Here is a 27,588-nt window from a genome sequence, read left to right as displayed (position 1 = left end):
GGGAGGATAAATCCTTTTACTGTCTATGGATAAATCGGACATCTTATTAACTTTGTTTGTAACCTGAATCACAATTTTTTTGTGGGAGTAAATTGCAAGGGTAAATACATTACCAACCAAATATAAAACACACGTTTATTTAACCATTTCCATGGGCAAATGACAGCTGCACTTTTTTTAGTCTCAGCCTTGCCTACAGTAGAGGAAAAGGGCAAAATTAAATCACTGTTATCTGCTATGGGATAATGGTCCCTTTATCCTTGCAGGACACACACCTCATATAAACCCATTTATGAAGGAAGTATTCAGATCCACCATAAAAAATAAATAAATAAAAAAAACTCTTAGGTTTTACAAGGTGAACAGTATTTTGGATTAGCCACTGTAGCCAATAGGACAGTTATAAAAATCCAAGGCATTTTCATACAGACATATAAATCTTTATTTCTGAGTAATGTGGTATGACAGGAAATGGGGCATTGAATCAGTATCACAACACACAAAAAAGAAAAAGTTCTGAAAAAAAAGACTTTCCCCTACAAAATAACATGCTTGCAAAGGCATAACATGTACGTGATCTTACAAGACTTAAAAAAAAAAAAAAAAGTATTTATTTATTTAGAACCCAAGCATTTCTCTTCCATGGTGAAGAATGCTCACAAGTTTGAGATGATGTCCAGCTAAAGCCAACAAGCCAAAAAAATCAACTGTGCAGCTAGTATGAATGCTATCACCACACATTGCACTCATCTTTAACATGAGGAATAAACAATTTAAACTAAGTGTCTTTACATTGTTCTCCTTTAAACGTGTAAAAGGTGTGAAGGATAAGGAATACATCAGAATTTTAAAATGACAAAATCATGATATTGTATAACATAAACAGGCTAAAATTAATCCATCCCAAACAGAACAATTTGGCAACTGGCAAATCTCACTACTTCACTGGATTTTGAAATGAAATATGATTAGGTCATACGTCATGTTTCTAATTAGGGGCTGCAATACATCAACTTTAAAATATACATTTGGGATTTCGTTTTACCTTTACAAGGCCCCAGACATAAGACCAATATGGTCAGAATATATCTATTCAAGAGCCTGTTTGGTGCTGTGCATTCTCTTGGAAAGTGTATGAATCCAGTTACAATTTAAAATAATTTAATCAAAGTCTAAAATTCTTATAAATAATGCCTCCTGTAAATATGCTGGTTTGCATTTTTAGAAACTTTAAGGATTAAAATTGATGCTGTAACAGAATCCTTTCATTTGGTTCTTCTGCCATATTTACAATGTGTCAATATAGACAAAACCATGAAGACATAACTTCACATCGTGGCAGGGGCTGAATGAACTCTCATCAAATGATTGGTGCAGATCTGTCATTTGTGATGGTGGGTCGTAGTTTGACCGTGGCAAATGGATTCCCACCCCTGAGGGGGAAAACAAGCATTGTGATGGCAGAGAAAGGGTTAAATTCTAGAGCGCTGTAGTAATATGGGAAATTATTTCTGTTAAAAGACACTCACCCAAGGAATGGAGCCACTGAGTGACCATTTGGCAAAGACACCTGTCGAAACAGAAATAAGAATGAAAAGTGATCAGCATAAACGGTGCTTCCATTCTTAAGAACTTAAAAGTGCGCAGTTGATTTTCCCCTGTCAGACTGGTTCGATTAGGACGTCAGCACATGATTCAGTCACTTCACCAGCCGACTAAGTACCTGGAACAATCGTTGTGTCCTATGACCTCATCATATGCGTAAAGAATCTTGATAATCTTGAAACGCTTGCTTTCTCTGCCTGAGTGCTGACATAACTCTACTCATAACTACTTCAAGAGAGGATGAACTGTAAACAGTCAGGGAAGATTCATGGTACTTCATATGGGAGAAGGATGTACTGGGAGTATCCTAGAGTTAAAATCTGACACATTTTGATCAAGGCAGGCCTTATTTCATATTAAAGGAGTAGTTAACTCAAAAATGAACTTTCTGTCATGATTTACTCCATGTAATTTTTCGGAACAACAACATAGCAACCACAGACTAAGCGTGGTTCGGCACGGTCACGTGATTTCAGCAGTTTGACAATCCGAATCATGATTCGACACGCTGATTCATAACGCTCTGAAGCTTCATGAAGCAGTGTTTACCAAAAATATTCTCGTCGCTTCATAATATTAATATTGAACCACTGTACTCACATGAACTGATTTAAATATGTTTTTAGTACATTAATGGATCTTGAAAGAAGAAATGTCATTGCTGGCTATGCAGGCCTCACTGAGTCATCGGATTTAAACAAAAATATCTTAATTTGTGTTCTGAAGATGAACAAAGGTCTTACGGGTGTGGAAAGGCATGAAGGTGAGTAATAAATGACATTGTTTTCATTTTTGGGTGAACTAACCCTTTAAGTCATACCATGGTCTTGCAAAGCTGTAGGTCCCCAGGACCAGGATTGAAAAACACTAAAGCAGAGTAAATGACAGAATCGCTAATTTTGGGTGAACTAACCATTTGTTAATCAAAGGACAGACTGGAGTTCACAGACCTGCCACAATAGTCCACGTGTCTACCAGAGCCACCATCATATGATCACATTCAAGGTGAATTAGTTGTGTCTAAACACTTTCAATTGGATCTCTGTGCCCTGATGCGGCACATGTCTTGAGGTCTTTCAGGAGAGGGAGCCAGATACTAGCATACAGTTTGCCATCAGTTAATATAGCGCAATAGTCTCCACTATCCCTCGCAATGAGAAAACCAGGTAGGGAGCATTTTTCAGATGTCTTTTTATTTTTCACAATGATAGCAATGCAGAGCATTCATCTACCCCTCCCTAGGCCCCCTGGCAAAGAACAAAAGGTTACATTATTGCAGTACATAAGTGGTTCTTGCCACTTATTGATTTAAATTTATATGATTTAAAGCCTAATGTATAATAAATACAATGGGGTCTAAAAGAGACTACTAGTGAAAATACTTATGCTCACCAAGGCTGCATTTATGGTTCTGTTTACAACTGTCACTTTGTTTTTTTATGATCAGACAGCTATCCAACCAGACCACGTGTAAATGTCCTCCAAAATGCAATCACTCAAATGACTTCAGGATGTGGTTTGAGATGCATTCCAAACAAAACTGAACAGGTATAAATGCATCTTGCTGTTGAAGCTACATATGTAAATCTAAATCATCTTTCCAGTGCTGATGCCACTTGATCTTGAAATTAGCTGATGATACATAATGCTGCTTGTATATATCTGCTGCTTTCGCTGACAATTTATATTCATTTTGCATAGCTATCTGATCAGTAAAAATGCATGAAGTGACCAGCAGGTGTAAACAGGCCCTATATGTTATACAGTACTAAAATACATGTTTTGTATTTCATTTTAAAATGTAATTTATTCCTGTGATGGCAATGCTTAATTTTTAGCAGCCATTACTCCAGTGCCACATGATCCTTTCTTATCAATGTTGAAAACAGTTGTGCCTGGAAGCACAAAAACTGTATTGTATACATCTTTAAACTTTACTGCATGCATCTTTTACGTCTCACTTCTGTGTTGAAAGGTTTCTTTTTTGCCCTAGAGGGAAACCTGATTCGATCAGGGGAATACCTCCCACAATGACTTTGCTTTCTTTATTTCAGCTGCTAAAGGATAAGTCACCCAGATACTCCCCTCTGTCTCTCTTTCCAGAAAATGGCTGCTTATTCAACTAACTTTGCACTTAGCAATCCTATTTGCCACCGCACTGTGTTTACCGTATTCTGTGGAGAGGGGGTGGAGGGCTTGATGGGTCTGTCCCTGGATGAGTCACTGTAGTCAGGCGGGGGCAGCAGCACGGGTTCCTCCACCTCCTCGTCTTCCTCCGGCTGCTCTGGAAGATCAGTCACACTCTGGCTACGCAATGGGCTCTCGACTCTGCTGAACAAAGTACATAAATTGATGTTTTTACTGTTTTGTTAATGGTTAGATAAACATTATTTTTAGTTGTAGTTTAGTTGTCCCATCATTTTTGCTCTTAAATTAAAGGAAGAGCAGAGTCACCTGTTTGCGATTACTGGCTCATTGTAAGTCCGGCAATAAGATGAGGGAAACCAGCCCCGCCTGCAATTGAAAGCAAAAAATATTCATAATGTGCATCACGATTTTCTAACAAAAATGGGTGTCAGCTCCATTTCCATATGCATTAAGACTAATTTTTGTTCTCAGCAGTTGTATGACTAATCAGAAACCACTGTAGTGGCACAAATGTACAGTGAAACACCATGTAGTATGAAGAGTTCATTTGGTTTTGGTTGCTTAGGAACTGTCACACCGCCAGCTGCGGATAACTTTGAACTGAGCCTTCAAGAGTGCGTCAGTGCATTAAGACATTTTCACTTCTCAAAATAGTGGTGGCAGCATAATGGGTAGTGAGGGAAAATCTGTGGACCTTGGACCTCTGAAATGGCAGATCTAGACAGGAATAACAGAGCTGTTCATTAAATTATGCAAAAACAAACAAATGTAAGACCACAAAAAGCACAGACACTGAAACTTTCACTGCAGTAGGATCATTTGTGCTTTAGTTTACATGTCACTATGAATAAATGTTTACATGGAAATGTTGCTGTAGATGCGCCTCTCAGATTTTAAATGATGTTTTTAATAAGCCACTATCATTTCCAAATCATACTGCAATTGTCATTTTCAAAAAGGTAAACAATATGATAGTTTAACTAATCTAATCAAAATTCAGCTTCACCCTAATGAACAGTTTAACAAATGTAGAACTTTATAAATTACATTTATTATGTGCATTTAGAAATCTGAGACAATTCTTTTGCTGTCTCTGAGTTTTCATGATAAAGCAGAGCTGTGCGACACTAATTTTTCTGTGGATTAACGGATGCACAGATTCATTCTTCACAAGACTAGCAATGTGCGCTAACAGTGCTAACTAAACAGTGTCGTTCATGCAGACTACTAAATGTGAAAGAAAACTTAATTCATTTTCAGTTTCATGCTAATACTGAAAATCAGTTTAAACAACTCTTGTCTGTGCTGCATCTCACTAAGCGAGAATGTACATTCTCATTTACAATTAAGTCCTTACTCAAACTCGCTCTAAAAGTGCCAGGTCAAATGTCAGCTCGCCCTGTTGTTACACCACCCACATTGGAAGCACAATCCCAGGTCAAGAAAACTATGTACATATACTGTTCATTCAGAAATCAAAGACTGTGATAAGTGGAGAATAACTGCCCCTCATCATGTCTAACTGAAGGTACCATTTTTGTTTTGTGCTAATAAGTTTAAGCCAATAAACCTACTGCCCTGCAAAGGCTTACAGCAGCAGCACTTGTTCCTTCGTAATAACTTATGTAAGCACCTCTAAGATGTTTGACAAGTCAAATATGCCTTACCAAACTGTGCGAATTAGAAGAGTAAATCTGACAAATACAAGCTTGGAACCAGTATTTTCAGAAAAGCTAATGTTGTTAACATCCAAGTCAAAGTGCCACCATGGACAAAGAAAATATAATGAAAAATCAAGCAATTTTGAATTGAATGAATGCTTTTTAGAACTTACTGTCCAGTATGTTCTAGTTCTCCATACAGCCATCCATCTCGCTCATCTTGGATAAGCAGCGTAATAATGTCTCCATCATCAAAGCTCAGCAGGGTCTGGTTATTCCCTGCTGTGTGGGGGAAGATAGTTTGCACCCTGCTCTTCTTGGCCACATCCATACCGCTAGACACAGATTCAGACCTAGACAGGCCATTTCCATCTAGACTGTCTTGATCTGTTGATTTCAAAGCAAACGCAATTTAAGCGACATTAACAAAAGATATTTTGTGGCAGTAATCAGCTAAATTAGTAATCACAGCAATGTTTCAAGGACTGCCTCATCAACACATAGACTAGTGCGCTTGATTGTTGAGAGCAGAAGTGGTGAAGTCTGATTAGATCAAAGTGTGAGGGAGCCATAAGCTTACCTGAGTAGTGCTCTGATGAGATGGGGCTTTTGGGAATGTCCTGGGAGAACATGCTTGCCAGTGGACTCGTATGGGCTTTGAGTGACGGGGCTGGGGGTGGAACAATCGAACCAGAATTGGTCTGAGGAGGAAAAAAAAAAAGTGCCATAATGTCAGTAAACATTTAAACAGTCATATGTAAATTGAATGGAGGCACATCATGCTCTAACATGGGACTAACCTTGTCACTGTGCTCCAGTGTAGGCGAGGACTCGGGTATGACTGACATTGGAGTCCGCAGATTTTCAATCATGGATATCACTGTGTCTGGCACCCTGGTGGCATCGGTACACTTATCTTGCCAGCTGGGCAGCTTGACTGTCAGTATCTCCTTAGCCTGTGGGTGCAAGCGCACATACAGTTTGAAATTAAGAAATTAATACTTTTATTCAGCAAGGATGCATTAAATTGATTGAAATGTACAGTTAAGGTATTTATAATGTTACAAAAGATTTCTGTTTCAAAATGAATGCTGTTCTTTTAAATCAACTTTCTTTTAATCAAATAATCCTAAAAAAAACAAAACAAAACAAAAAAAACAAATCAGCATATTAGTCATATTCATATATCATATTACTGATTTCTGAAGGATCATGTGACACTGAAGACAGGAGTAATGGAGTTTAGACTTCTTTAAGATTAAAAACATTGTACTAAACAAAGACTCTTCATGTACATGTACCATTTTAATTCATTGTTTCCAAGTCTAACAACAACATTAACTGGAAAATCAGTAAGTAATATTTGAATCAGAAAGCTGCGTATTTTCAATAAATCACCTTGTCATGGAAGGCTGCTAGCTGATAGGAGAAGGCACAATGTTTATCCACTAGGAAACAGAATCTCCTTTTCTCTTCCATCAGAGCTTCCTTACATCCTTCTGCAATAAACTTCTGCATGTCTGTCTGCCGGGATGAGATGGTCTCCAAACACTAGACATAAAATCAGTCGTACAATATGGCTGCATCACAGTATACACTCATAGTTTGGTACAGATGTACTTGATTTCTTTCTGGAAATACATCTTTTTTGGAACAGATTGCATTTGAGAAATACAAACAAAACATCACATTTAACAAAATGAGACACATCAACATATTTAAGAAGTCCACACAGTCAACACCACATGCTAATGCAGTCATTTTGCTTTTATAGAACTGAGCTGTTACCCAGCAGACCTGTGAAAATGACACTAGAAACAGAGCTCTGTTCTTCTTCACAGGATTCCCCTCGCTATTATACAGTAGTTCTGTGCAAGTTGTCATAGTGACGGTGGACGTTGCTTGTTTCCTTGGAGTTGTTTTCAGAATCGTTTGCAGATCATGCCTGGACACGAAAGTCCCACACAAGTATTGTCTCAGTGTAATATGAATGTATGATATGACTTCATGGCTATATGAAATTATGATTCAATGGGTTCTGTCAGGGACATGATCTGACATGTTTTTGGATCAGATTCTAGTCACTACTATGGTAAATAAAAACAAGTTTGCATCTGCCCCACCCAAAAAGATAAATTTTAAGCTACATTTTTGGCCTTTTTGCTTTATTTATTATTTTAAATATGACAGTAGCAGGACAGAAAGAAAATCATGGGAAAGGGAATTGGATCAGGAAAGGACCTCAAGTCGGGATTTGAACTCTGGTTGCCCGAAGTGCAACCACACCACATGTCTGAGCTTTAAGTTTGATACTGTGCTTACAATGGCAATTTCAAGTTTCAGATTTATTGTGATTTGCAAAGCCAATACAAATTGCACAATAACTAAAAATTATTTTAATGTGAATGTTTGACTCCGTTAAAACAATTTTCATGATTGTGGGTGAAGCTTTGTTAAACTCAGCAGCAGCTCAGTTCAATTTTCCTTCAGACATGTGTCAAAAAAAGATAAACTCAGAAGCAAACACATGAAATAAAAAAGGTTTCAACTGCTAACCGTTCAAGGAAACAATACACCTTTGAAAGGAAGAACACAATGGTGACTGTTGAGCTTTTAAAACTGATGATTGAAAGAGCCCACCCCAGTAGAATGAGTGCAAATCAGGTTGATATTGAGCCAGAAACTAAATCGAATAGATCTATTCCCTTTGATATGAAGAGAAAACCCTTTGTCATGAGTTTCCTTGATAACTTCCTTTTGACTTTTAGATTTTGGATTTATAAGTAAAATACTGTCTGAAGTGAATATCTTTGTGGTAGTTGTAGTCTTTAATAAAACTGTCATGAAGTGAAATTTAATCTGGGGCCGTATTCACAAAACATCTTAAAGGGATAGTGCACCCAAAAATGAAAATTTGATGTTTATCTGCAGGGCATCCAAGATGTAGATGACTTTTTTTCTTCAGTCGAACGCAAATTATGATTTTTAACTGCAACAACTGCCGTCTGTCAGTCAAATAATAGCAATGATTGGGAACTTGAACAATAAGAGTCGAAAAAACTTCCATAGACAAATCCAAATTAAACCCTGCGGCTCGTGACGGCACATTGATGTCCTAAGACACGAAACGATCGGTTTGTGCGAGAAACTGAACAGTATTTATATCATTTTTACCTCTAATACACCACTATGTCCAACTTCGTTCAGTTTCCGGCTAGTGAGGTCTGATCGCGCTCTGACAACGGAAGTGATGTCTCGCGCTCATTGTAGTATATGGGCGAGACATCACTTCCGTCATCACAACGCGTTTTTTGACCTCACTAACAGGAAGCTGAACGAAGTTGGACATAGTGGTGTATTAGAGGTAAAAATTATATAAATAATGTTCGGTTTCTTGCACAAACCGATCGTTTCGTGTCTTAGGACATTAATGTGTCGTCACGAGCCGCAGGTTTTAATTTAGATTCGTCTAAGCAAGTTTTATTTACTGTTATAGTTGAAGTTCCCAATCACTGCTATTATTTGACTGACAGACGGCAGCGGTTGCAGTTAAAAATCATAATTTGCGTTTGACTGAAGAAAAAAAGTCCTCTACATCTTGGATGCACTGGGGGTAAGCAGATAAACATCAAATTTTCATTTTTGTGTGAACTATCCCTTTAAGGCTAAAAGTAGCTCCTAAATTGCAGATTTAGGAGAAACTCTTAAAATTAATGGGCGTGTCAGTCCTAATTTTAGGAGTCCTAAATTTTTGCTCTAAGAGTACTTCACAAAGCATTTTAGCGCTAAAACTAGATCCTAAATCTGTGAAACGTAAGGAGTAGTAAAGAGGACTCCTAATTCACTAAGACCAAATCACAAACAGTCCTAATCCACCTAAAGACACTGTACACTATTGAGGCAATAGCGATAGAGCCTTAGGAGCTGAACTTTTTCTTCATAAATGCAATACATTTTGATTTATAGATTTGAATCTATGATGAGGTGCCAAAAATAAATCTTTAACAAATAAAAAAATATTGTCCGATTACCTGTGGCAGTGGTTTTCATGAGTTCACACTTACAAATGATTGAATAGAGTAATAAAATATAGAATAAGCATATTTGGTGTACTGTCCAAGGGGATCGAGGGCTCTGAGCTTAGAATTTAGCCCATACCCAAAGTTCTCACCATATCCCCAGCCAAGAGTGAGGGACGGGGTGGCGGAGGCATGCAGCAAACTGTCAAAGTAACTATAGGTGAGTCGACTCTCGTCTGTATATTTATTCCTCTTCTTGTGCTGATTAGAAAGACCGTATATACTAGTTAAATTAGTGACCATTTACCTTTTTATAACCTTTATTTGAATATGGAAACATGACACCTCATTCTGCAATATTTCTATGATTAAATCGCTGACTCTTCCCCCATCAGCCAATCACTGTGTGTATAGAGACAGACCGCCCTCATCACCGGGGGAAAAACAATCCAACCGTCTCCATTCAATTTGCATAGCGTGATGCTGCCTGCTTGTCATTTCTGACTGCTATGTGACAAGGTGTACAGCAAACAAGCTAAAAACCCAGAACTATGTTTCTATAAACTGTCAACCCCCAAAAATTAATGTTTAAGGATACAAAAGGCAGTGAGACAGAGCGCAACGGGTCATATTACTATAAGAACTACACTGGAGGGGAATGTATTCGGCGACAGGTGAAATAATTCTTTGACATGGTTAAAAATAATGAATGTTTTTTTATTTTTTTATTTGTTTGTTTAGCATATGTTGTCGCCGATTACGTTCCCCTCCAGTGTAGTTCTTATAGTAATATGACCCGTCTCACTGCCTGTATCACTGCCAAAATTCCTGACTGAGGTATGACTGTCTTTTATGTTGATAACAAATGTGTATGTTTGTTCATGTAATATTAAAATCACAGACAATTTTACTCAAATTGTAAACCACTAGCCTAAAAACCTAGAGGAAAACCATGGCTCAAAAATGCTAATTATTGTCCATAAATTAGGACTACAAGCTAAACAGCTTTGTTGTATGATCAGACAGAAAAGACTGCCAGATAGACAGATTTCATTTCAAAAATACAATGAACTCACCTCATTTTCTTTGATCTCATATTTGGACGAATGTTTCCCTTGACTTTTTCTGCGCAGTTTCTTCAGGTCAGCCTGTGATTTGTCCAAGAAGTCTTGCTTCAATTTGTGTTCTGACTGGTATCTTTTGAATGTGGCCTAGAGGGAATGTAATACCACAGCATTGATGACATGTCCTTGCACAGGTAAATGCCATATGGGAAGTATGACGAGGAGAAAAACAAGCAATACTCACATTCATGTACTTGATATCCATATCAGTTTTCTTCTCCAGTTCAGCGATGAGCTCTCTGTGGAACCTCATGAACTGTAATAAAAAGGGTAATGGCAATAAATTATCATCATCACACAGCGATAACAATATCTGATGAATTCCAATACTACGATAACACGACTATGTAGAGAATTTGAACAAAAACGGTTATCTTATCAGCGCTGGTGGTTAAATATTTATAACAGAGTTTGAATACCAAAGATCAGCTGATAAAAATGGTTTTGGAGGAAGAAATGCCCTACAAGTCAAGAGAGCAAAGAGTCAGCCCTCAATTGTCACATACCACAGATAAGTTCAGCACACACACCATCCCCAAGGCAAAATATGACTGTATGAATTATAATATCAAATCATGTGACTACAAAAATGTTTGAAGTTACAAATACACAAAGCTCATGTCGTAAAGGTTTCCTCCAATTGCCAGCTACAGTTCTGCTCATAGGTTTTATGACTTGAATATGTTTTACATAATTGTATTTTGTATCTTTATTATGGCTTTACAGCAATATTTTGAAATTTACATTTAATTTATTTAAAATTACTTTTTAACCGTTCTTATTTCATTCTTATTTCAGTTGTCAGTGTCACATGCAATCACTCCAATATGCTGATTTGCTGTTCAAGAAACATTTCATATCATATGTTCAAAACAGGTTCAGGATTCTTATATAAAACATTTTTTTTGGTAACATTATAAATATCTTTATGCATATTTTTGATCAATTGAATGATTGATCGAAACTACTGATAGTTTTGTTCAACAAAACAAAACTATTAATAACATCTTATTGACCTCAAACTTTTGAACCGTAGTCTATACATTCCACAAGGCAAAATAATAATTTCTGTAAATTCAGAATTATTAACCCCAAAAGGACATCGTTGATGGCCAGCATTGGCCCCACACAATATAAAGAGTCAAGGGTATGCAAACTTTTGAGCAGGAAATTAGTTTAATTTATATTTATAACTTGTGGAACATACAGAATATCTGTTCTTCAGCTTCTTCTGCAGTTGGAGAGGAATAAGAGAAAAAAATGATGTTTCAAAATGAAGAACCTTTCATACTTACAGATTCCTCCAGCTCCAGTTGGACCTTCTTGTGCACTTCTGAAATCTCCATTAGCACCACTCCTGAGAAGAAAAAATAAACATTATTGCTACATTACTGGTATTTTTAGTGTGTTTTTTTATAGTTTTGTTTCCATCTCAACTGGATAAACAGTTCAAAGCTGCCTTCAGAGAGTTATCAAGTACATGTGTATTCCTCTATGACTACACCTTTATCATGCGTCTTTCCTACTCTGTATGATCAGTGTCATTTCATCTTGCTGGGGCTCCATTAGTGTTGCTCATAAAAACAAACCTTAAAGCAAACAAACGGAGGTGAGCTGCAGCATTATCACACATCTAGCAGTTATAAAAGCATCATTAGCATGGTAGGGTCAGTGGAGTGAGTCAGTAAACGCAGTCTTTGTACTGAGTATCAGCACCTGCTCTGTGTTTTCACAACTCAAGAGATGTAGTATAAAGGTACACAACCTTACAAAGGTTACAGGGCATCCCTGCCGATGGAAAAGCCTAAATAGAGAATCATTATCAGTAAAATCAACTTTTAATGTATAAAAGCTAAATGAAAAACTGCAATGCAAATGAAATCATAATGTACCCCTAGTAAATTTAATCCATGCCTCTATGCCTTCCCTGGATTTTTTCTTCATCAAATTCCCATCCTACAATAATTGCATCAAATTGTTGGTATTCCGAACCGATAAGTTCCCTCCTCCATTTTATGTGATCGGATCCATACATTGGACCTGGCCATCTCAAGGATGTTCCATCATGTCACCAACAGATTTCACACTAGCTCTCTGGGCAACACCGATGCTTTTTTTCGTCAGCTCCAGATTCTAGTTGAATTTGTTGGTACTGAAATCCACCTGCCAGCTAGGGCTGCACGATATATATCGCAGGATGTGCGATGTAATGTATAGGGATCGTAGTTGATCTGTACAGAACAGGCACTATGGTTTAAAACAACGTGATTCTCAGAATTAAGCTTAACTATCGTAGAATTTTAGCATTTCCACGTTTCAGGTCCTGTCAGTTTAAACATTCAAGCGATTTTAAACCATATGAGCGCAGTAAGACGTGAAAGAGAACTCAATTTGTAACTCGCGTGCAAACGCTGAATTCCAAAAATCATAAAGCACTGTTTCTTTTGTATCTTTGTTCTATTGAGCTTGTAAATGGTTTATTATTTGCTCTGCAGATGCACTGCCTGACAAAAATCAATCAGCCCAATCATTCTAGTAATTATTAATTATTTCCAAATAAAACTATTGAAGTCATTTAGTTAAACTGTTTTTTTTTGTTTTTTTTCTCAAAAATCATGCAGCCCTACTGCCAGCACACTGGTTTCAGGACACACACAGCTGCTCACAGTCCATCTGGACCGCACAGCCGTAAAGTACAATCCGATCAGTGAGCTGTAATCTGGTCTTTCCGTCTTGGAAACAGCTTGACACCACAGTGGATTCATTCGTGAGCTGGCCAGCACAAAACTTGCAGTCAAACCGTCTAGATGAACAAATGCCCGCCCTGATTGTACAATGGACTTAGGGAATGTGGGCCAGAATTAAGCTGTATATCTCCAACCAACAGCCGAAAATGTAAACGACGCATGTTAATTGTCCATTTTGGTTTGATTTTAGTTAATTTTTGTATTTGAGATAAGGCGCCCAGATTTACATTTCAAAACCGAGCAGCAGATGGAAAACTGGCCAATAATTCAGTTGTGGTTTGTCAAATGTGAAACAGTACATTTGTTTATCCTGTTGTATCTTTGCCAAAGAAATCCCAGGTGCCATTAATCAAAGCGCAGTCAGAATACAGAGCAATACAAAACAGCTAAGCATCAGGTAGAATCGCATGCGTTGATTGATTGGCACATACTTTCATAACATTGTTTCTGTCCATCATGCACTTTAATAGATTGCTTCTCAAACATTATCAACCTTTGTAAGCTTGCCTTCAAAAAAGAAGTTCTAATAATAAGTGACGAGCACTGAGCTCAACCAATCATGTGGTTGTCAACCAATCTTGTTTCATGGTTTTGTTGCATGTGTTGTTGTTCTTTCTGATTATGCATATAGGCCAGTTCGAAATACACTAATTTGTATTATTTTGAAATGTTTATAAACTCAGATTTAATGAAATATCAATGTGAAAGTGTGCCTGCCATATTACAACTTGGCAGAAACATTGTTAACAATGTGTTTCTGTGTTATACTACATCTCATTCACATTATCCCGACTTAAAATATGTGAGAGAGACACAGGGAATCTTTGTTTTGGTAATGCCATCAACAGCTGGGATGGATTTATTCTTGGAAGGTTGCAACCTAAAATAGCATACTAAAAACATTACAAACACAACTGCTGTTTGTTTGTACAACACTGTGCTTCTTCACCATTTACACTACACTACCATATTATTAATATTAAGAGCAATCTCTTTCTGTTTAAATGACAAACTATTGCAGTTTTGATGCCATGAATTCCTATGACAAAGAAAAGAGTTCCTGGACATGACAGGTGATGCTTTCAAAAGCAAGTTAATATTATACAAGAGCGACTGAGACATGATCTGTGACAATAAATCCTTGCTACAACTAACAACTAAAATCACTGTGTGCATCAAACTATTCCCATGGTACGCCCTTCAAGTGCACCTGCATTTATTTGGATAATATGAAAGTACAGCACATTGTCAGTGAATTGTGTTTTAAAGTAAAATTAGAATGACTCAGGTATAAATAAACAGTCTCAGGGATTTCCATGTCTCTGCGATCTATGAATGCCACACTTCACTAATGCAAGAGAAATCCCCTGTCCTAATGCAGACACCTCCAATGGGAAAATCATTTGAAGAAAACATTTGCAGACTGAAAACATTTTGATGTGAAACATGTGCAACGTCAAATGCAGGAAATGGTGGTGTTAATGTCAAAGTAAATCGCAATTTTACTTCTATAATGTGACAATTCTCTGAGTCAAACAGGATATTCACTGAGAATAAACAGTGTTGTGAATTTGCTAACACAATGCCCAAATAGCAATTTGGAGATTAGTTAACATTATCCAATAGCCCACACAGCTTAAGTTACATCAGCAGAAAATTAAAGTTGCTTCAGACTGGAAGAGCAAGTAGTGACATTTAACTACAAGGAACTACTTTTTTCTTTGGAATAATGTGCACTGATAATAAGTTCACAATAAGAGCAGGAACATGAATTAAATAAAATTGTCCTTATTTTATTTCTCATATTGACTTTAAATTCAACACATTTAATAAATAAATCATAACAAGGCTACCTGTTCGAATGTATAACCCATTTAAAGGTGCAGTAGGAGATCTGGAAATGCTAACATTAGCCTGCTAGCATTGAAAGCATATGATCCCACCCTCCATGCAAATCACCATCCAAAGCCACGCCTCTTCCAAAACACAAGAACGCGCACACACACAGCTGCTCTCGGCAAAGCGCCACAAGAGACTGCGTTAAAAACAACCTCATGTCTCAAAGCACATAACATTAGAAAAAATAATGAACAATTTGTACCTGACTGCTGCAGATTAATTTAGGTGTTGATACTTAACGCATAATTCCAAGTCTGAAGACGTGAACAGCTCCGGTTAGAACATCACGGGTTGGCATTTCTTAATTATGGTGGTAGTTATGGCGTGAACGCAGCATAAGCTTGTTGTTTTGATTCGGTACGAACTGTAAAAGCCACTGCTGTTTGTTTGCAGTGCTCCGTGACTGAGGTCTATCTGTAGCATAAAGCATGAAACGCGCTGATGACGCATGATGTCTGTGCAAAAAGGGAGCGTGAGGGTATGTTAAAACATACACTGACAGGCAGGAAGGACATAGTATTATTTCATTCGGACCGAATATAAAAGATTGGATGAACATTTTATGTCCTATGCCTTCCACAGTCAATATATATATATCGTTTAACATAGTGATTGCCATCAGGATATGAGGAGACTTTTTAACCAGTATAACAAAAAATGTTTCTGTAGCGAATCACCTATTGCACCTTTAAGGGATAGTTGACAAAAATTAATTATTATTATTTACTCACTCACTCTCAGGTTGTTCCAAACCTTTATGAATTTCTTTGTTCTGCTGAACACAAAAGATGATATTTTGAAGAATGTCGGTAACCAAAGAGTTGACTGGGCCAATAGTCAATAGGGCCCACTTGAATGTGAGTAAATGATGACAGAATTGTAATTTTTTGGATGAACTATCCCTTTAATATCTGGGTATTGTGCTGTAATGGTAGCATGAGATGAAAATTCACTGGGGTTTATTTTTTTATGCGCTTTATTCATCTTACTGAGAGATATTCATTGATGCATTTTTAGTTGACCTTGTCATTTAATCTAAATGTCCTAATCTTCCATCAAAAACAACAGACCTCTCTCTAGTGGCATATGCCAGACTCCATCCAATCAACAACGAATAGACTGAACCAAGACTCTGCCCCTTGCATTTTTTTCCTTTTGATAATCCATTTTACTCGGAAGTATGTCACAATATGGAGGAAAAAAGATCTGTCACTACTTCAGTTACATCGCAACCCTAATTTTATCATCTAATTTATGGCAACTGGTTGCGTTTGTTGTCCTCTACTGTCTAAGTGCTAGAGTTCACATGAAAACTACTGAGAAGCATCATTGTGACTAACAGAAAAATAAATATTTCAACTACATTACAGGAAGAGTAAGAAAACTCTTTGAGGAAAAATCCAGACAATGATTTAATGCGTTAATTCTTGAGAAGGCTGAAAGAGTTTAAAAGCATTCATGTACGACAGTATTGCCAACCACAGTAAATATCTCAAATCGCTAGTACAATGCCCTAAAGGGTTGATAAATAGACCTATTTCCGCTCAAAAACATTTTCAAGTACATATTATCAAGCACCTAAACCAAACAGTCTTTGACAATTTAGAAAATCACAATGTTCTTACCAACCACATTCTGGTTTGTGTTTGTACAGTGAGATAACATCTGTCTCACACAATTCCACCATAAGATGACAAACATCTTGCCACTAAGAAACTTGTTTTGTTAAAATAACAAAAGTACTCCTGCATTTGAACGTTCGTGGTCTTAAATTTAGAAGAGTGTGTCAGCAAGAGAAAAAGGGTGGTGACCAAACTGTGCACTTCTCACATACCAGTCATACAGGCTCAATTGAATGTTTAAATTCCCTAGAGAAATCACTGTTTAAGAACTAAATGGAGAGTTACAGTGGTAATTAATTACCTAGTTTCATTTAATGACATGTGTGGCCCAGACATGCAGTCTGGAGTTTTAATTAATTACTACCAAGTTAAAGGGTTAGTTCACCCCCCAAAAAATATACTAACCCTCAAGCCATCCTAGGTGTATACGACTTTCTTGCTTCAGTCAAACACAATCTGAGTTATTTTTAAAAATATTCAGGCTCTTCCAAGCTTTATAATGGGAGTGAATAGTAACCGATATTTTGAAGCCCAAAAAAGCACATTCAACCATCATAAAAGTAACCCATATGGCTCCAGGGGGTTAATAAAGGCCTTTTTTAAAGCGATGCGATGCCTTTTTTTAATTAATTTAATTGTGTTAACCTACATTTATTTGGAACTATTCTGGAACATTCTTGCAGGCATGTTGATGTTGACAATGCTCACTTAATCAAGCTTTTGTGTCAATCAAGTGTCACAAGCAATGCATTCCTTATCTACGGAACAGGTTGACATAAAAGGCTGCACCATTAATCACTACAGCATTAGATGTTGATATGATGCATGGTCTTATGACTGAACTAAATGTTAATATAGATGGCAAGCACTTTGAGTTTGCATATTCCTTTGGAACATTTGTGCTATAATGCTTTATGAAAGGGGCGGAAAGGTTTGCAGACAAAGTCTCAAAGAGTAACTGTTTGCTTTGCGTGTTTGCTGCCGGTATGTGCAGAGATTTCTCACTCTCTGGTGGTCATCTGAGCCGTCTGAAAGGGATTCCAGGAAGAACAGGGAACGGCAAAGCCAAAGGAGCTCAGTAAAACACAAAAGGACACATCACGGGAGAGCAAAAGCTCATTTACAGTAAGTAAAAAAGTATTTGTATTAAGAACGTCGTGTACAGTTTTTTTGAGCAAATTAAAAGATTAATATGAAGGCAAAGCCGTTCATCTTTGTAATTTGCACAAAAAAAATCCAAACCTGCAGTGGTGGGGAGTATGAAAAGTTGCCATGACACAGATGGTAGTTTATAAATCACAGTAAAGCTCTGTCATAATTTCCAGACGATATGAATCAAACTGATGCTGAGTCACAAAAAGTCAACAAGAAACCTGTCTGGGCTTAAAGCAGACGCAAATACAGAACTGTCTTTTGACTAAAGGAGGAAATAACTAGCAACCCTAAACCTAACTGGACATTCAAAGACATGTAGAGTGCAATGAATCATCTACAAGGAAATGTTAAGCCACTCTGTGCACAAAGCACATATATTTCGGCGAAGGCCAGATTAGGACCTCTGGGCGATGGTTTACAGAGTAATACTCACCCAGCTCCCTAGAAACTGGAGAAACTGCAGCATTTTCCCCAATCTTTGAGACTGCATCGAAATATGCCTTTCCAGCAAAGGTCATTGCTGCAGGAGAGTGAATAACTCATATTGATTAACAGGAACTGAAATCGAAGGTACGTGTATTAAAACAATTTTGAGATTTTTTTTTTTTTTTTTTTTTTGATCAGAGAGCAGTTTTATGCAGAAAATGGAGTACGGTGCATATTTATTTTAATGTAAATGAAGTGATGTGATTACCCGTCACTGATTTCTCATAGCTCTTTCCCAGGTTAACCAGATTCCGGAGTCCTGGGTTGAACTGTTCCATCACATTCTGGAAAGCAAGAAACAAAGCTCATATTTCAAAGTTACAAGGAAAGCAGCTTACTGCTGCTGAATGAAACCAAAGATCTTCAAAAACTGACTTAAATGAATGTTCCTACACTAGGTGAAAAATATGTTTGTTTTTTTTGTCCATTTGATAAAAGTCAGTAGGGTTTAAATATTTTGCTGGTTTAGAACAAGATAATGTTGAATCAAATGATGACAGAATTATCCCTTCTTTCCACATTTCAAAAGGACACATTTTTCTCCTTCTATGTAAACTACATTTTATTGTCCATGCAATAAAATACATCATATTTATGGTAACTTTACTTTCTAAAAATAACTCTACTAAAAATAGCACTGTTTAAACATTGACTTATAATTATAATTATATGGCCTATGAGATCAAAGTCCTGCTAAACTCAAGGTCCCTCTGGGTCTCTATTGAAATGCCCTTCTGTAATGTAATTCTAGGCAGTTCCTCTGCTAATTCCCAGGAACACACCCTTAGCAAAACAATGAACAGTCAAGTATGCAATAACAGAAACAGTCCAGCACAAACAGGTTTCTTAACTCAACCCAGAAACCCAACTGAACTGAAACACTTTAAAATGCACTCATGCCTATATTGCACAACTCACACGTATACCTTAATTACAAAATGTAAGAGTGCCATAAAATAGCACTTCATTATTAAACTAACCAACACAACTTCAAGGTTGTGCGTACTGAGTTTAGTAACAGGTGGTCTATGACAAATAAGATACATACACGCAGTTTAAACCGACTTTTACCTTATATGTGCTCTCGGTGAGTTTGTTCACGTCCTCCGGGGCTCGAGACATTTTAGCAGGTATTCCTCAAACGTCCTTTGTGACAATGTGTTTGCTTTAACTTTCCCCGTTTAAATCGTAAAGCTGTGTTTTCGTCCCACCTGTTAACGTGTGTGAAGCGGCAGAGATCAGAGCGCTCGGGCGCTCTCGAGGAGAACACGATACTGCACTGATGCACCGAAGGAGGATGAAACCTTTCCGCGCGACCTCATGCCACACGTGGAAAGGTGGGATTCGTGACGTCATAGCTAACTGAGCTCAATCAGAAATGTCTATCCTTTTTTTCGGTTTTATTTTGTTTCTCATTGTTGTTTCTTGTTACTTTTATATATTATTTTGAGCGTCATTTTTTTCACACACACATTTACACTTTTATATTTACACACTTAATTTACAAAGTACCGATTTTAAAAAGAAAAAAATATAGTCTACATTATGAGTCGTAAAGTTATACTGTCAAATGCGAACGTATGTAATACATGTTAAGTCTATATTATTAGGTCTATGTTATATTAGCCTATAATACAGACTGTTTGTTTTCGTTCGTGAATTGACAAAAATACTCTTGATATCTTTGAGTAGCTTAATTTAAGCTCATTTTGTGCATTTATAGACTGAAACTGGTACCATAGTGAGAGTGATATTGAGAGTTATCAAATTCATTCGGTATCAGTTTATTTATTCATTTCTGTGAATTTGATAAACAGTTCACTTTTTACAGCGCCACTTTGTGGCCGTTTGTGTTCTAGCCAGCTATAGAATAGAGTCCCTGAGAAATATTTAGTTAAAAGTGTGACTCGGCCATGGCTACATATTTATAAAGCTGTGGGATAATATAGAAACTTTTGCACGTTCTCTAGAAATCTGTCCTGACGTGTAGAGGAATGGGCTTTTGAATTATTCACGTTTCTGCATCAATTATGATCTCTTTGGCAGCACAACGCACATCATTATTCAGATGAGCGTAAGAATTCAACACGCGAATATGATTTCAAGCCTTTACCAAACAGCGTGAAAGACATAAAAGCTTGAATTACTCAGTCATACTCTCACAAGTCACAAGCTGTACGGATTTGGAGTCCACATGAACTGGTAAATATAGCCTAGTTTATAGTTCTGAGTAATAGATATAGGCTAAACATATGTTTCTCTTTCATAGCTAATCATTTAGTCTTTAGTTTTTATGTTGAATGTTTATAAGCTGTAAACTGATTTCCTCCAGGATCCAGAGTGTTGTGGTTCACACTTTTCTCTCACTGATTTCTTCTCTTGCTTTTGGGATACCCAACGAGTTATCCCATCAGTTATCTGGTAAGCTGACTTGTCCTCTTTTGAATTGGTTGTCACAGGTGCTGGTGTTGATGTTACATTGCTTCTATTTCACCATAGGAAATGTCAAAGGAAAAATAATTTTTCATCAAATGGAAGGGAATTCAACATACTTGCGGGATAGTGGGAAGCTGGCGTCTTACATACCCACCGTGGTTTCATTTGAGCTGTCTGACCCGAGACATAACTTGCACTCTGTCAAATTTATGTACACGTGGGACATGGGCAATGGGTAATCTTTATTTGATCATCCATTTCAATAAACTAATCTTTTAGCTATAAAATGGTTTTCTTTACAGTTGTCTTTGTTTTTTAGGGAAGTGCGTAAAGGCTCAGAGCCTTTTGTGAAGTGTTACTACACATTACCAGGAAACTACACGTTTAGATTGAGCATTACAACCAATGCACCCCAACATTCCAGAATGACTGGGCTGTACTCTGCAGATTTAACTGTGTTAGGTGGGCGCATAATCATTATCACCTATCATCAATGTTCTGATTTGACTATTTATATAGTAGCTACCAGTGGTGTTAATATGTCAAAGATTCTTTTGTTTCTTAGATGCCATAAGGAGCATTGAATTGAGAGGACCTTTAATTTATAACGTGGATGAAAGCAGCAATCTGTCCTTTCAAGTTGGAGGAAGGTAAAAATATACTTCAAGAAAGTTTACAAAAATATTTGGGAAGTCAATTAATTTCTTCATATATTCTATAATTCTCCAGCATCCTGTAAAAAGTGCTTTATTTTTTCTATCGCATGTGTGTAGTCCTCCAGTTTGGCTGTGCTGGAGAGTTTTGTCTGATTGTGAAACACCCAGTCCAGCTTCCTGCAATTTAGTCAGGCTCTACGGGAACATATTCAATCTGAGCTACACCTTCACATCAGTAGGAACATATTGCTTAGACCTGAGTGTGAGAAATAATATCAGCAACCTCCAGACATCCTACAACATCTATGTGCAGAGCAGCCGTAAGTATATAATTATCTACAACAATTTTTTTTAATCAACTATATCACTATGAAAGGATTCCTATAAGTGGAAATCTTTGTTTATAGAGTCATATTGTGGCACAAATGAAAATTCTGTTATCATTTACTCAACCTTATGTCGTTCCAAACCTCTATGACTTGTGGAACACAAAAATATTTAGTATTATAGTATCCAGGCTTTCTTTGTGTTCAATGAAAGTGAATGAGGACCAGGGACCCCATCAAACATAATGATGACAGAATTTTGGGTGAACTGTCCCTTTAAATACATGGAAAGATGAGACATGTGAATGAGCAAGACCATTACAAATCAGGATACTGTGTCTGACCACATTTGACGCAAAACAGCATGGTCTGCAGCATATACCTTTAGGCCACTGATTGTTCACTCATGATTCATTTATCTTCAGCATGGGGGAGTCTGAATTACCCAATAACGCAGCATTTTAAGCAGGTTTTAAAGAAAGTTTTATGACTTTTAACAGGTTGCAAAATGGACCACAAAAGGAGATTTTTAAAAAAAATATCCTGCTTGTGCTCTTCCATATAATAGCATTGAATAATGACCAGCACCAAGCTTTTTAAAAAAGAAGCAAAAGTATCACAGAATGATCCCATGCGACACATGCTGTATATTCCAAGTGTTCTGGGGGTATATGATAGGGTTTTAGTGAAAAACAAACCAAAATGTAATGTATTATTTAATTAAATTCTTGACCTTGAATTTTCTGTTTGCACATTGCTTTATGTATTAGTTGGATTTAGGTGCGTTAACGCCATGGCGGAATTACAGTAATTACAAGATTCCAACTTGTAAAACGTTTTTACTTCCTCGTAGAACTTGTAATTACAACTTGTAAACTCAGAATTTTTGGAAACCTCTGATTTGTATCATGTGACTGCTATACCAACTGACTGCTGCAGATTAATTTTGCCGTTGATAGTGTTGCTTCATATTTACGAGTCCGAGGACATGAACAGCTCTGAGTACAGTGGGCGCATGGTACAAGTCAGAGCTCTCCAGAGTTTACAAGTTGTAATTAAAGTCAGCATTGAATGAAAGCATTCAAGTCATGTCAGAAAGATCGTATTTACGATCTGAACGCACATGAACGCCACCACAAATTTGTAAATACAAGTGGGAAATTCGGGATTTTCCTTTAAGCCCCGATCTTTATGAGTTGGGGGCGTGTAAGTGAGAAACATGGTGGCTTATAGGTATTTAGCAGTGTCATTGTCAAGCGATTTTATTTGCAACAAAATAAGCTAATTCCCTGCACAAAATAATATCTTTGTGGCTTAAAAACATTAAATAGTGATGTATGTAGGGGTGAAATTGCTTCTCAAACAAGAAAAAATTACTTGATTTTGTCCATCGGGAATTATTTGTATTGTTGTGGTTTGCTATTTTTGTGATCTTATGTGAGTGATAGGTTGTCCCATCCTTGCGCCAGTCATCAGAGGGCGCTTCTCAATACTCAAATTGATGCTTCCTAGTTTCCTCTCTCCTCCGTCTTCCACTCTCCTCCAGGAGTGATGATGCTTCCTGAGGAGTCATGAGTAAGGATACTCAGGGTGCTTCTCATTTCTTATTTGTGCATCCTTTCCTCACATCTTTCCTCCACCCCCTTAGGATGTAATGGGAGGATACACCTGTGTACCCTGGCTCATGACTTCTCAGAAAGCTTCCTCACTCCTAGTTCCTCACGGTACAATTAGAGAAGTGAGATGTCCTTCAAGAGCCCTGAAATCGACTGGTTTTCAGGTCAACGGCTTGAGGATTTAGAAGCGAGGAAACATTTTTTTTTGAGTATTGAGATGCACCCATATAGATCTCACTCCTCCGGAGGTTGCATTTGAAGGCTGCATACTTCATAGAGATGGTCTCTTTTCTCGCATCCTAAGGGGATGGAGATAAGACGTTAAGGAAAGGAAAGATACACAAATAAGAAATGAGGAGCACCCAGAGAAAAGAAGAGATGTCACTTCAAGTGGGAGGGGAAGTTATTTTGATTAAAGGTGTCATCGAACGTTTTTTTACAAGATGTAATATAAGTCTAAGGTGTCCCCTGAATGTGTCTGTGAAGTTTCAGCTCAAAATACCCCATAGATTTTTTTTTTAAATAATTTTTTTAACTGCCTATTTTGGGGCATAATTAGAAATGCACCGATTCAGGGCTGCTGCCCCTTTAATTGCTCGCGCTCTCCGCCCCCTCAGAGCTCTCGACTCTATCATTGCATAAACAAAGTTTACACAGCTAATATAACCCTCAAAATGGATCTTTACAAAGTGTTCGTCATGTAACATGTCTAATCGTGTAAGTATGGTATTTATTTGGATGTTTACATTTGATTCTGAATGAGTTTGAGGCTATGCTCCGTGGCTAACGGCTAATGCTACACTGTTGGAGAGATTTATAAAGAATGAAGTTGTGTTTATGAATTAAACAGACTGCAAGTGTTTAAAAATGAAAATAGCGACGGCTCGTTTCCGTGAATACAGTAATAAACGATGGTAACTTTAACCACATTTAACAGTACATTAGCATCATGCTAATGAAACATTTAGAAAGACAGTTTACAAATATCACTAAAAATATCATGATATCATGGATCATGTCAGTTATTATTGCTCCATCTCCCATTTTTCGCTATTGTTCTTGCTTGCTTACCTAGTCTGATGATTCAGCTGTGCACATCCAGACGTTAATACTGGCTGCCCTTGTCTAATGCCTTTCATAATGTTGGGAACATGGGCTGGCATATGCAAATATTGGGGGCGTACACCCCGACTGTTACGTAACAGTCAGTGTTATGTAGCAAATGAGATTTATATAAGAAGGAGGAAACAGTGGAGTTTGAGACTGCATGTCATTTCCATGTACTGAACTCTTGTTATTCAACTATGCCAAGGTAAATTCAATTTTCAATTCGATGGCACCTTTAAAGATTATGAGCACACAATAATTAAGAAAATAAATATAATGATGTGCATGGATAAATTAGGCTATTTATAATAAATACTGCAATATTCTATAAAAAAATTGAAATTAATAATTGTCAATTTTGATTTCATGGTGACATAAAATCATTAAGGAGATAACAATCGACACTATCAATGCCAAAAGGTGATAAAGCGGTCACATGGTAGAGGTCAGAGGTCAGAAAATTCTGAGTTTACAAGTTGTAACAAGTCAAGTCAGAATTCCGACATGGCGTGAACGCACCTACAGTAGGTGGTGTCGAGTTACTGTTTTTATGATTGGATCATTGAATCATTAATCAACCAATTTGTTCAAAGCACTGATTCATTCATTAATGTGTTGGTTGGAAACGCATTGATTCTGTGTCAATTCTTTAACTTTGTTTGGAAATTAGTAGAGCACAGAATGTAACTGGCAGTATTATGTTGAAAATGTAAGTTAGAAAATGTTAACTTCTTATTTGAGTATTTGTTGTATAAAGTAATATCACTATTGATGCTGTTGGCTGAATAGGCCGTGACTCGGCCGTCCAGTCCCATTTCCCACTAATATTTGTATGCTATTTGTCTTTGTTAAACATTCAGCCTCACATGTAAATATATTTTCCCTTCAGATGTTAGTCTTATCTTCATTTTGCCCTGCGCTGCAGTGATTATTGCTACCCTCATATTCATCTCTGTGACAGTGTGTCGTCCACGGCAGCAATCCCTCACGTCTAAGGCACTGGTGAGGAATTCACATCAGGAAAGAGAATAAGAACAGAGAATAATATGTGAAGATGTCATTTTTGTGCATTTTGTGGCAAGAGCTTTAAGTGTAACATTCAGGTTTGTCCACTAGAGGTTGACATACACCAGAAAGTATTAAAGCTTTTTGTTAGAGTATGATTTTGGATTTCTGTATCCTGCTAAATTATCCTTCGAGTATCGAATCCATGCTTCTTTCTTTCTTTTGTAGGGATGAAGATGTATAATGTATTCACTTAAAATTAAGCTATGAGCTATTTAATTTTTAGTTAAATATTTAAGTATTTTAAAGGTGATTATAAGGAAAAATGTCTCCTAGGTGATTTTAAAGAATATTTTTAAATTAATGTCGTTTTAAAGGTTGGAGTAAATAGGCTAGCTTCTTCTTCTTGTGTGTGTGTGACTCTATAGTTACCTTAACCTAATTTGTTGAAATACATGTTAAAATAGTTAGAAATAAGTAAGAATAGTTACTCCTTAACTAATTGCTAGTTGCTCAGACTAGTTCACTCTTAAAAATAAAAGTTCCAAAAGTGGGTTTTCCACAGCGATGCCATAAAATAATTATTTTGGATTCCCCAAAGTACATTTCAGTGAACAGTTCTTAAAAGAATCATTGTTTTCTTATTGTAAAGAACATTTTAATAATCCAGAGAACCTCTTTCCACTATAAAGAATGTACATTATTATGAGAGTAGGTGTATTTAAGTGCCGTTAGCAAATATAATAAGTGTAATTTTTCTCTTATTAATTGAATTAAAATTATATAATTTAACTCTTTTTGTCTGTCTTCAGGTGGCAGATATGAAATATCTATCCTTCACAGACATTGAGCTGCGTGTCAAGGATGCAACCATCCCTTTACAGGGTAATTCTCCTGCTTCTAAGACAAATGAAGCCCTGCCCCTTCTTCATCAGCCAGAGGCTTCCTACAACACCCAACCCTGTTAGTCTCACTGTGACCGCCCCGGTCTTCAGTACACTTGAAGTATTCCTTTCAATCAATCTTTCATTGCCTTATTTTGCTACATTGTCTATCTATTTACATTTGAAGCTAGGATAGAGATAGGCAGGTTTAGACTCACCATCCTATGAATCAACACAATGCAGAACCCATAAAAGCTTTTAATTTTACTCATCTGAATCACCCTTTTGTGTCAATGTGAACACACTAATTCTTCTTCCTGTTTTCTCTGCTCTTATAGTTCATACTTGAGTGGGTTTCAATGTTTCACTTCACAAAGGTTCCATTTGTTAATGCATAACTCCTTGAGATCCTAATGGATGTTGACATTGGTGATGAACCTTTAAAAGTAGGAGAGTATATGAGGTTAGGTGGATTGCATGCAGTTCAACAAGTGTGCCATGGAATATTGTTAGAATTTTAAACCTGACCCAAATGTACAAAACACACCGATGTACAGAACAGCATGATCATTCTTTGCGGGTGATTATGAGTGAGAGTTTCCTTGTATAAGACCTAGAGCTCTTTCTGCTGGAATGAATGAATCTGACCTGTATATTCCTGCTGTGATGATCAATGACATTTGCCATCTGCACTGTGAGGTACCAGGAAGACAAGAATTACAGCTCCACAAGGGACTGCAAAATACCTCTCTAGGTTAAAGGCTACAGATGAGCAATGCATCATACGTCTAGTAATAACTGTGCCCTTCAGCTCAAAAGTAGCTGAGGCATTATTCTTGCCCTTGGAAGTGTAACAGGAGTTATATGTATGACTTAAATATGTTTCTTTACAAAAGTTTAGCAAAGATTTAGCTCCATTTTTTCATGAGGAAACAGTCAACCACTTAATACAACCTGTCGCCTACATACTGATTTGTCATAACTTGGTTATAGTTTAGGGTCAGTAAGACCCCTATTTTTAGATAATTTTTTTTTTTTAAATATCTAGAGGTGCATCTCAATAAATTAGAATATCACGATCATCAAGACCAT

At 37.1% G+C, this 27,588-nt stretch overlaps 2 protein-coding genes across 3 annotated transcripts; one reads left to right on the top strand and one right to left on the bottom strand.

Annotated features, from left to right (window-relative positions):
• Window positions 1-443: 443 nt before the first annotated feature.
• Window positions 444-19,735, bottom strand: baiap2l1a (BAR/IMD domain containing adaptor protein 2 like 1a). Of its 2 annotated transcripts, none has more exons than XM_067369048.1 (14): window positions 19,538-19,735; window positions 18,675-18,750; window positions 18,414-18,500; window positions 11,853-11,914; window positions 10,742-10,813; window positions 10,510-10,644; window positions 6,813-6,965; window positions 6,215-6,370; window positions 5,995-6,115; window positions 5,588-5,801; window positions 4,060-4,119; window positions 3,774-3,936; window positions 1,530-1,570; window positions 444-1,433 (listed from the first exon to the last, which is right to left on the bottom strand). In XM_067369048.1, exons 1-14 carry the CDS (start codon window positions 19,586-19,588, stop codon window positions 1,361-1,363), a joined length of 1,464 nt encoding a protein of 487 aa, XP_067225149.1. In that variant the 5' UTR covers window positions 19,589-19,735; the 3' UTR covers window positions 444-1,360. The 2 variants fall into 2 exon arrangements, with proteins under 2 accessions (XP_067225149.1, XP_067225150.1); XM_067369049.1 differs by having other exon boundaries at window positions 445-1,433; window positions 3,774-3,933; window positions 19,538-19,734.
• On the top strand, window positions 19,736-26,580 carry tmem130 (transmembrane protein 130). Its single transcript, XM_067370043.1, has 9 exons — window positions 19,736-19,803; window positions 20,513-20,668; window positions 20,799-20,887; window positions 20,966-21,137; window positions 21,222-21,364; window positions 21,468-21,552; window positions 21,676-21,878; window positions 25,497-25,609; window positions 26,425-26,580. The coding sequence occupies exons 2-9, from the start codon at window positions 20,661-20,663 to the stop codon at window positions 26,578-26,580; spliced, it is 969 nt and encodes a 322-aa protein (XP_067226144.1). The 5' UTR covers window positions 19,736-19,803; window positions 20,513-20,660.
• The last annotated feature ends 1,008 nt before the right edge of the window (window positions 26,581-27,588 follow it).

This window comes from Chanodichthys erythropterus, chromosome 19 (assembly GCF_024489055.1).
Source record: "Chanodichthys erythropterus isolate Z2021 chromosome 19, ASM2448905v1, whole genome shotgun sequence".
In the NCBI taxonomy this organism is placed as follows: domain Eukaryota; kingdom Metazoa; phylum Chordata; class Actinopteri; order Cypriniformes; family Xenocyprididae; genus Chanodichthys; species Chanodichthys erythropterus.
The sequence above is the reverse complement of the archived record's forward strand: the minus strand, read 5'-3'. Positions and strand labels throughout refer to the sequence as shown.

Excerpts from the sequence above, each read along its gene's own strand:
- baiap2l1a (XM_067369048.1), bottom strand. The coding sequence starts at position 19,588 with ATGTCTCGAGCCCCGGAGGACGTGAACAAACTCACCGAGAGCACATAT. Across the intron at positions 10,814-11,852 it reads AACTGGAGCTGGAGGAATCT|TTCATGAGGTTCCACAGAGA; the intron begins GTAAGTATGAAA and ends TTTTTATTACAG. Across the intron at positions 3,937-4,059 it reads GAGCCAGTAATCGCAAACAG|CAGAGTCGAGAGCCCATTGC; the intron begins GTGACTCTGCTC and ends TACTTTGTTCAG.
- tmem130 (XM_067370043.1), top strand. Across the intron at positions 20,888-20,965 it reads GTTATCCCATCAGTTATCTG|GAAATGTCAAAGGAAAAATA; the intron begins GTAAGCTGACTT and ends ATTTCACCATAG. Across the intron at positions 25,610-26,424 it reads CCCTCACGTCTAAGGCACTG|GTGGCAGATATGAAATATCT; the intron begins GTGAGGAATTCA and ends GTCTGTCTTCAG.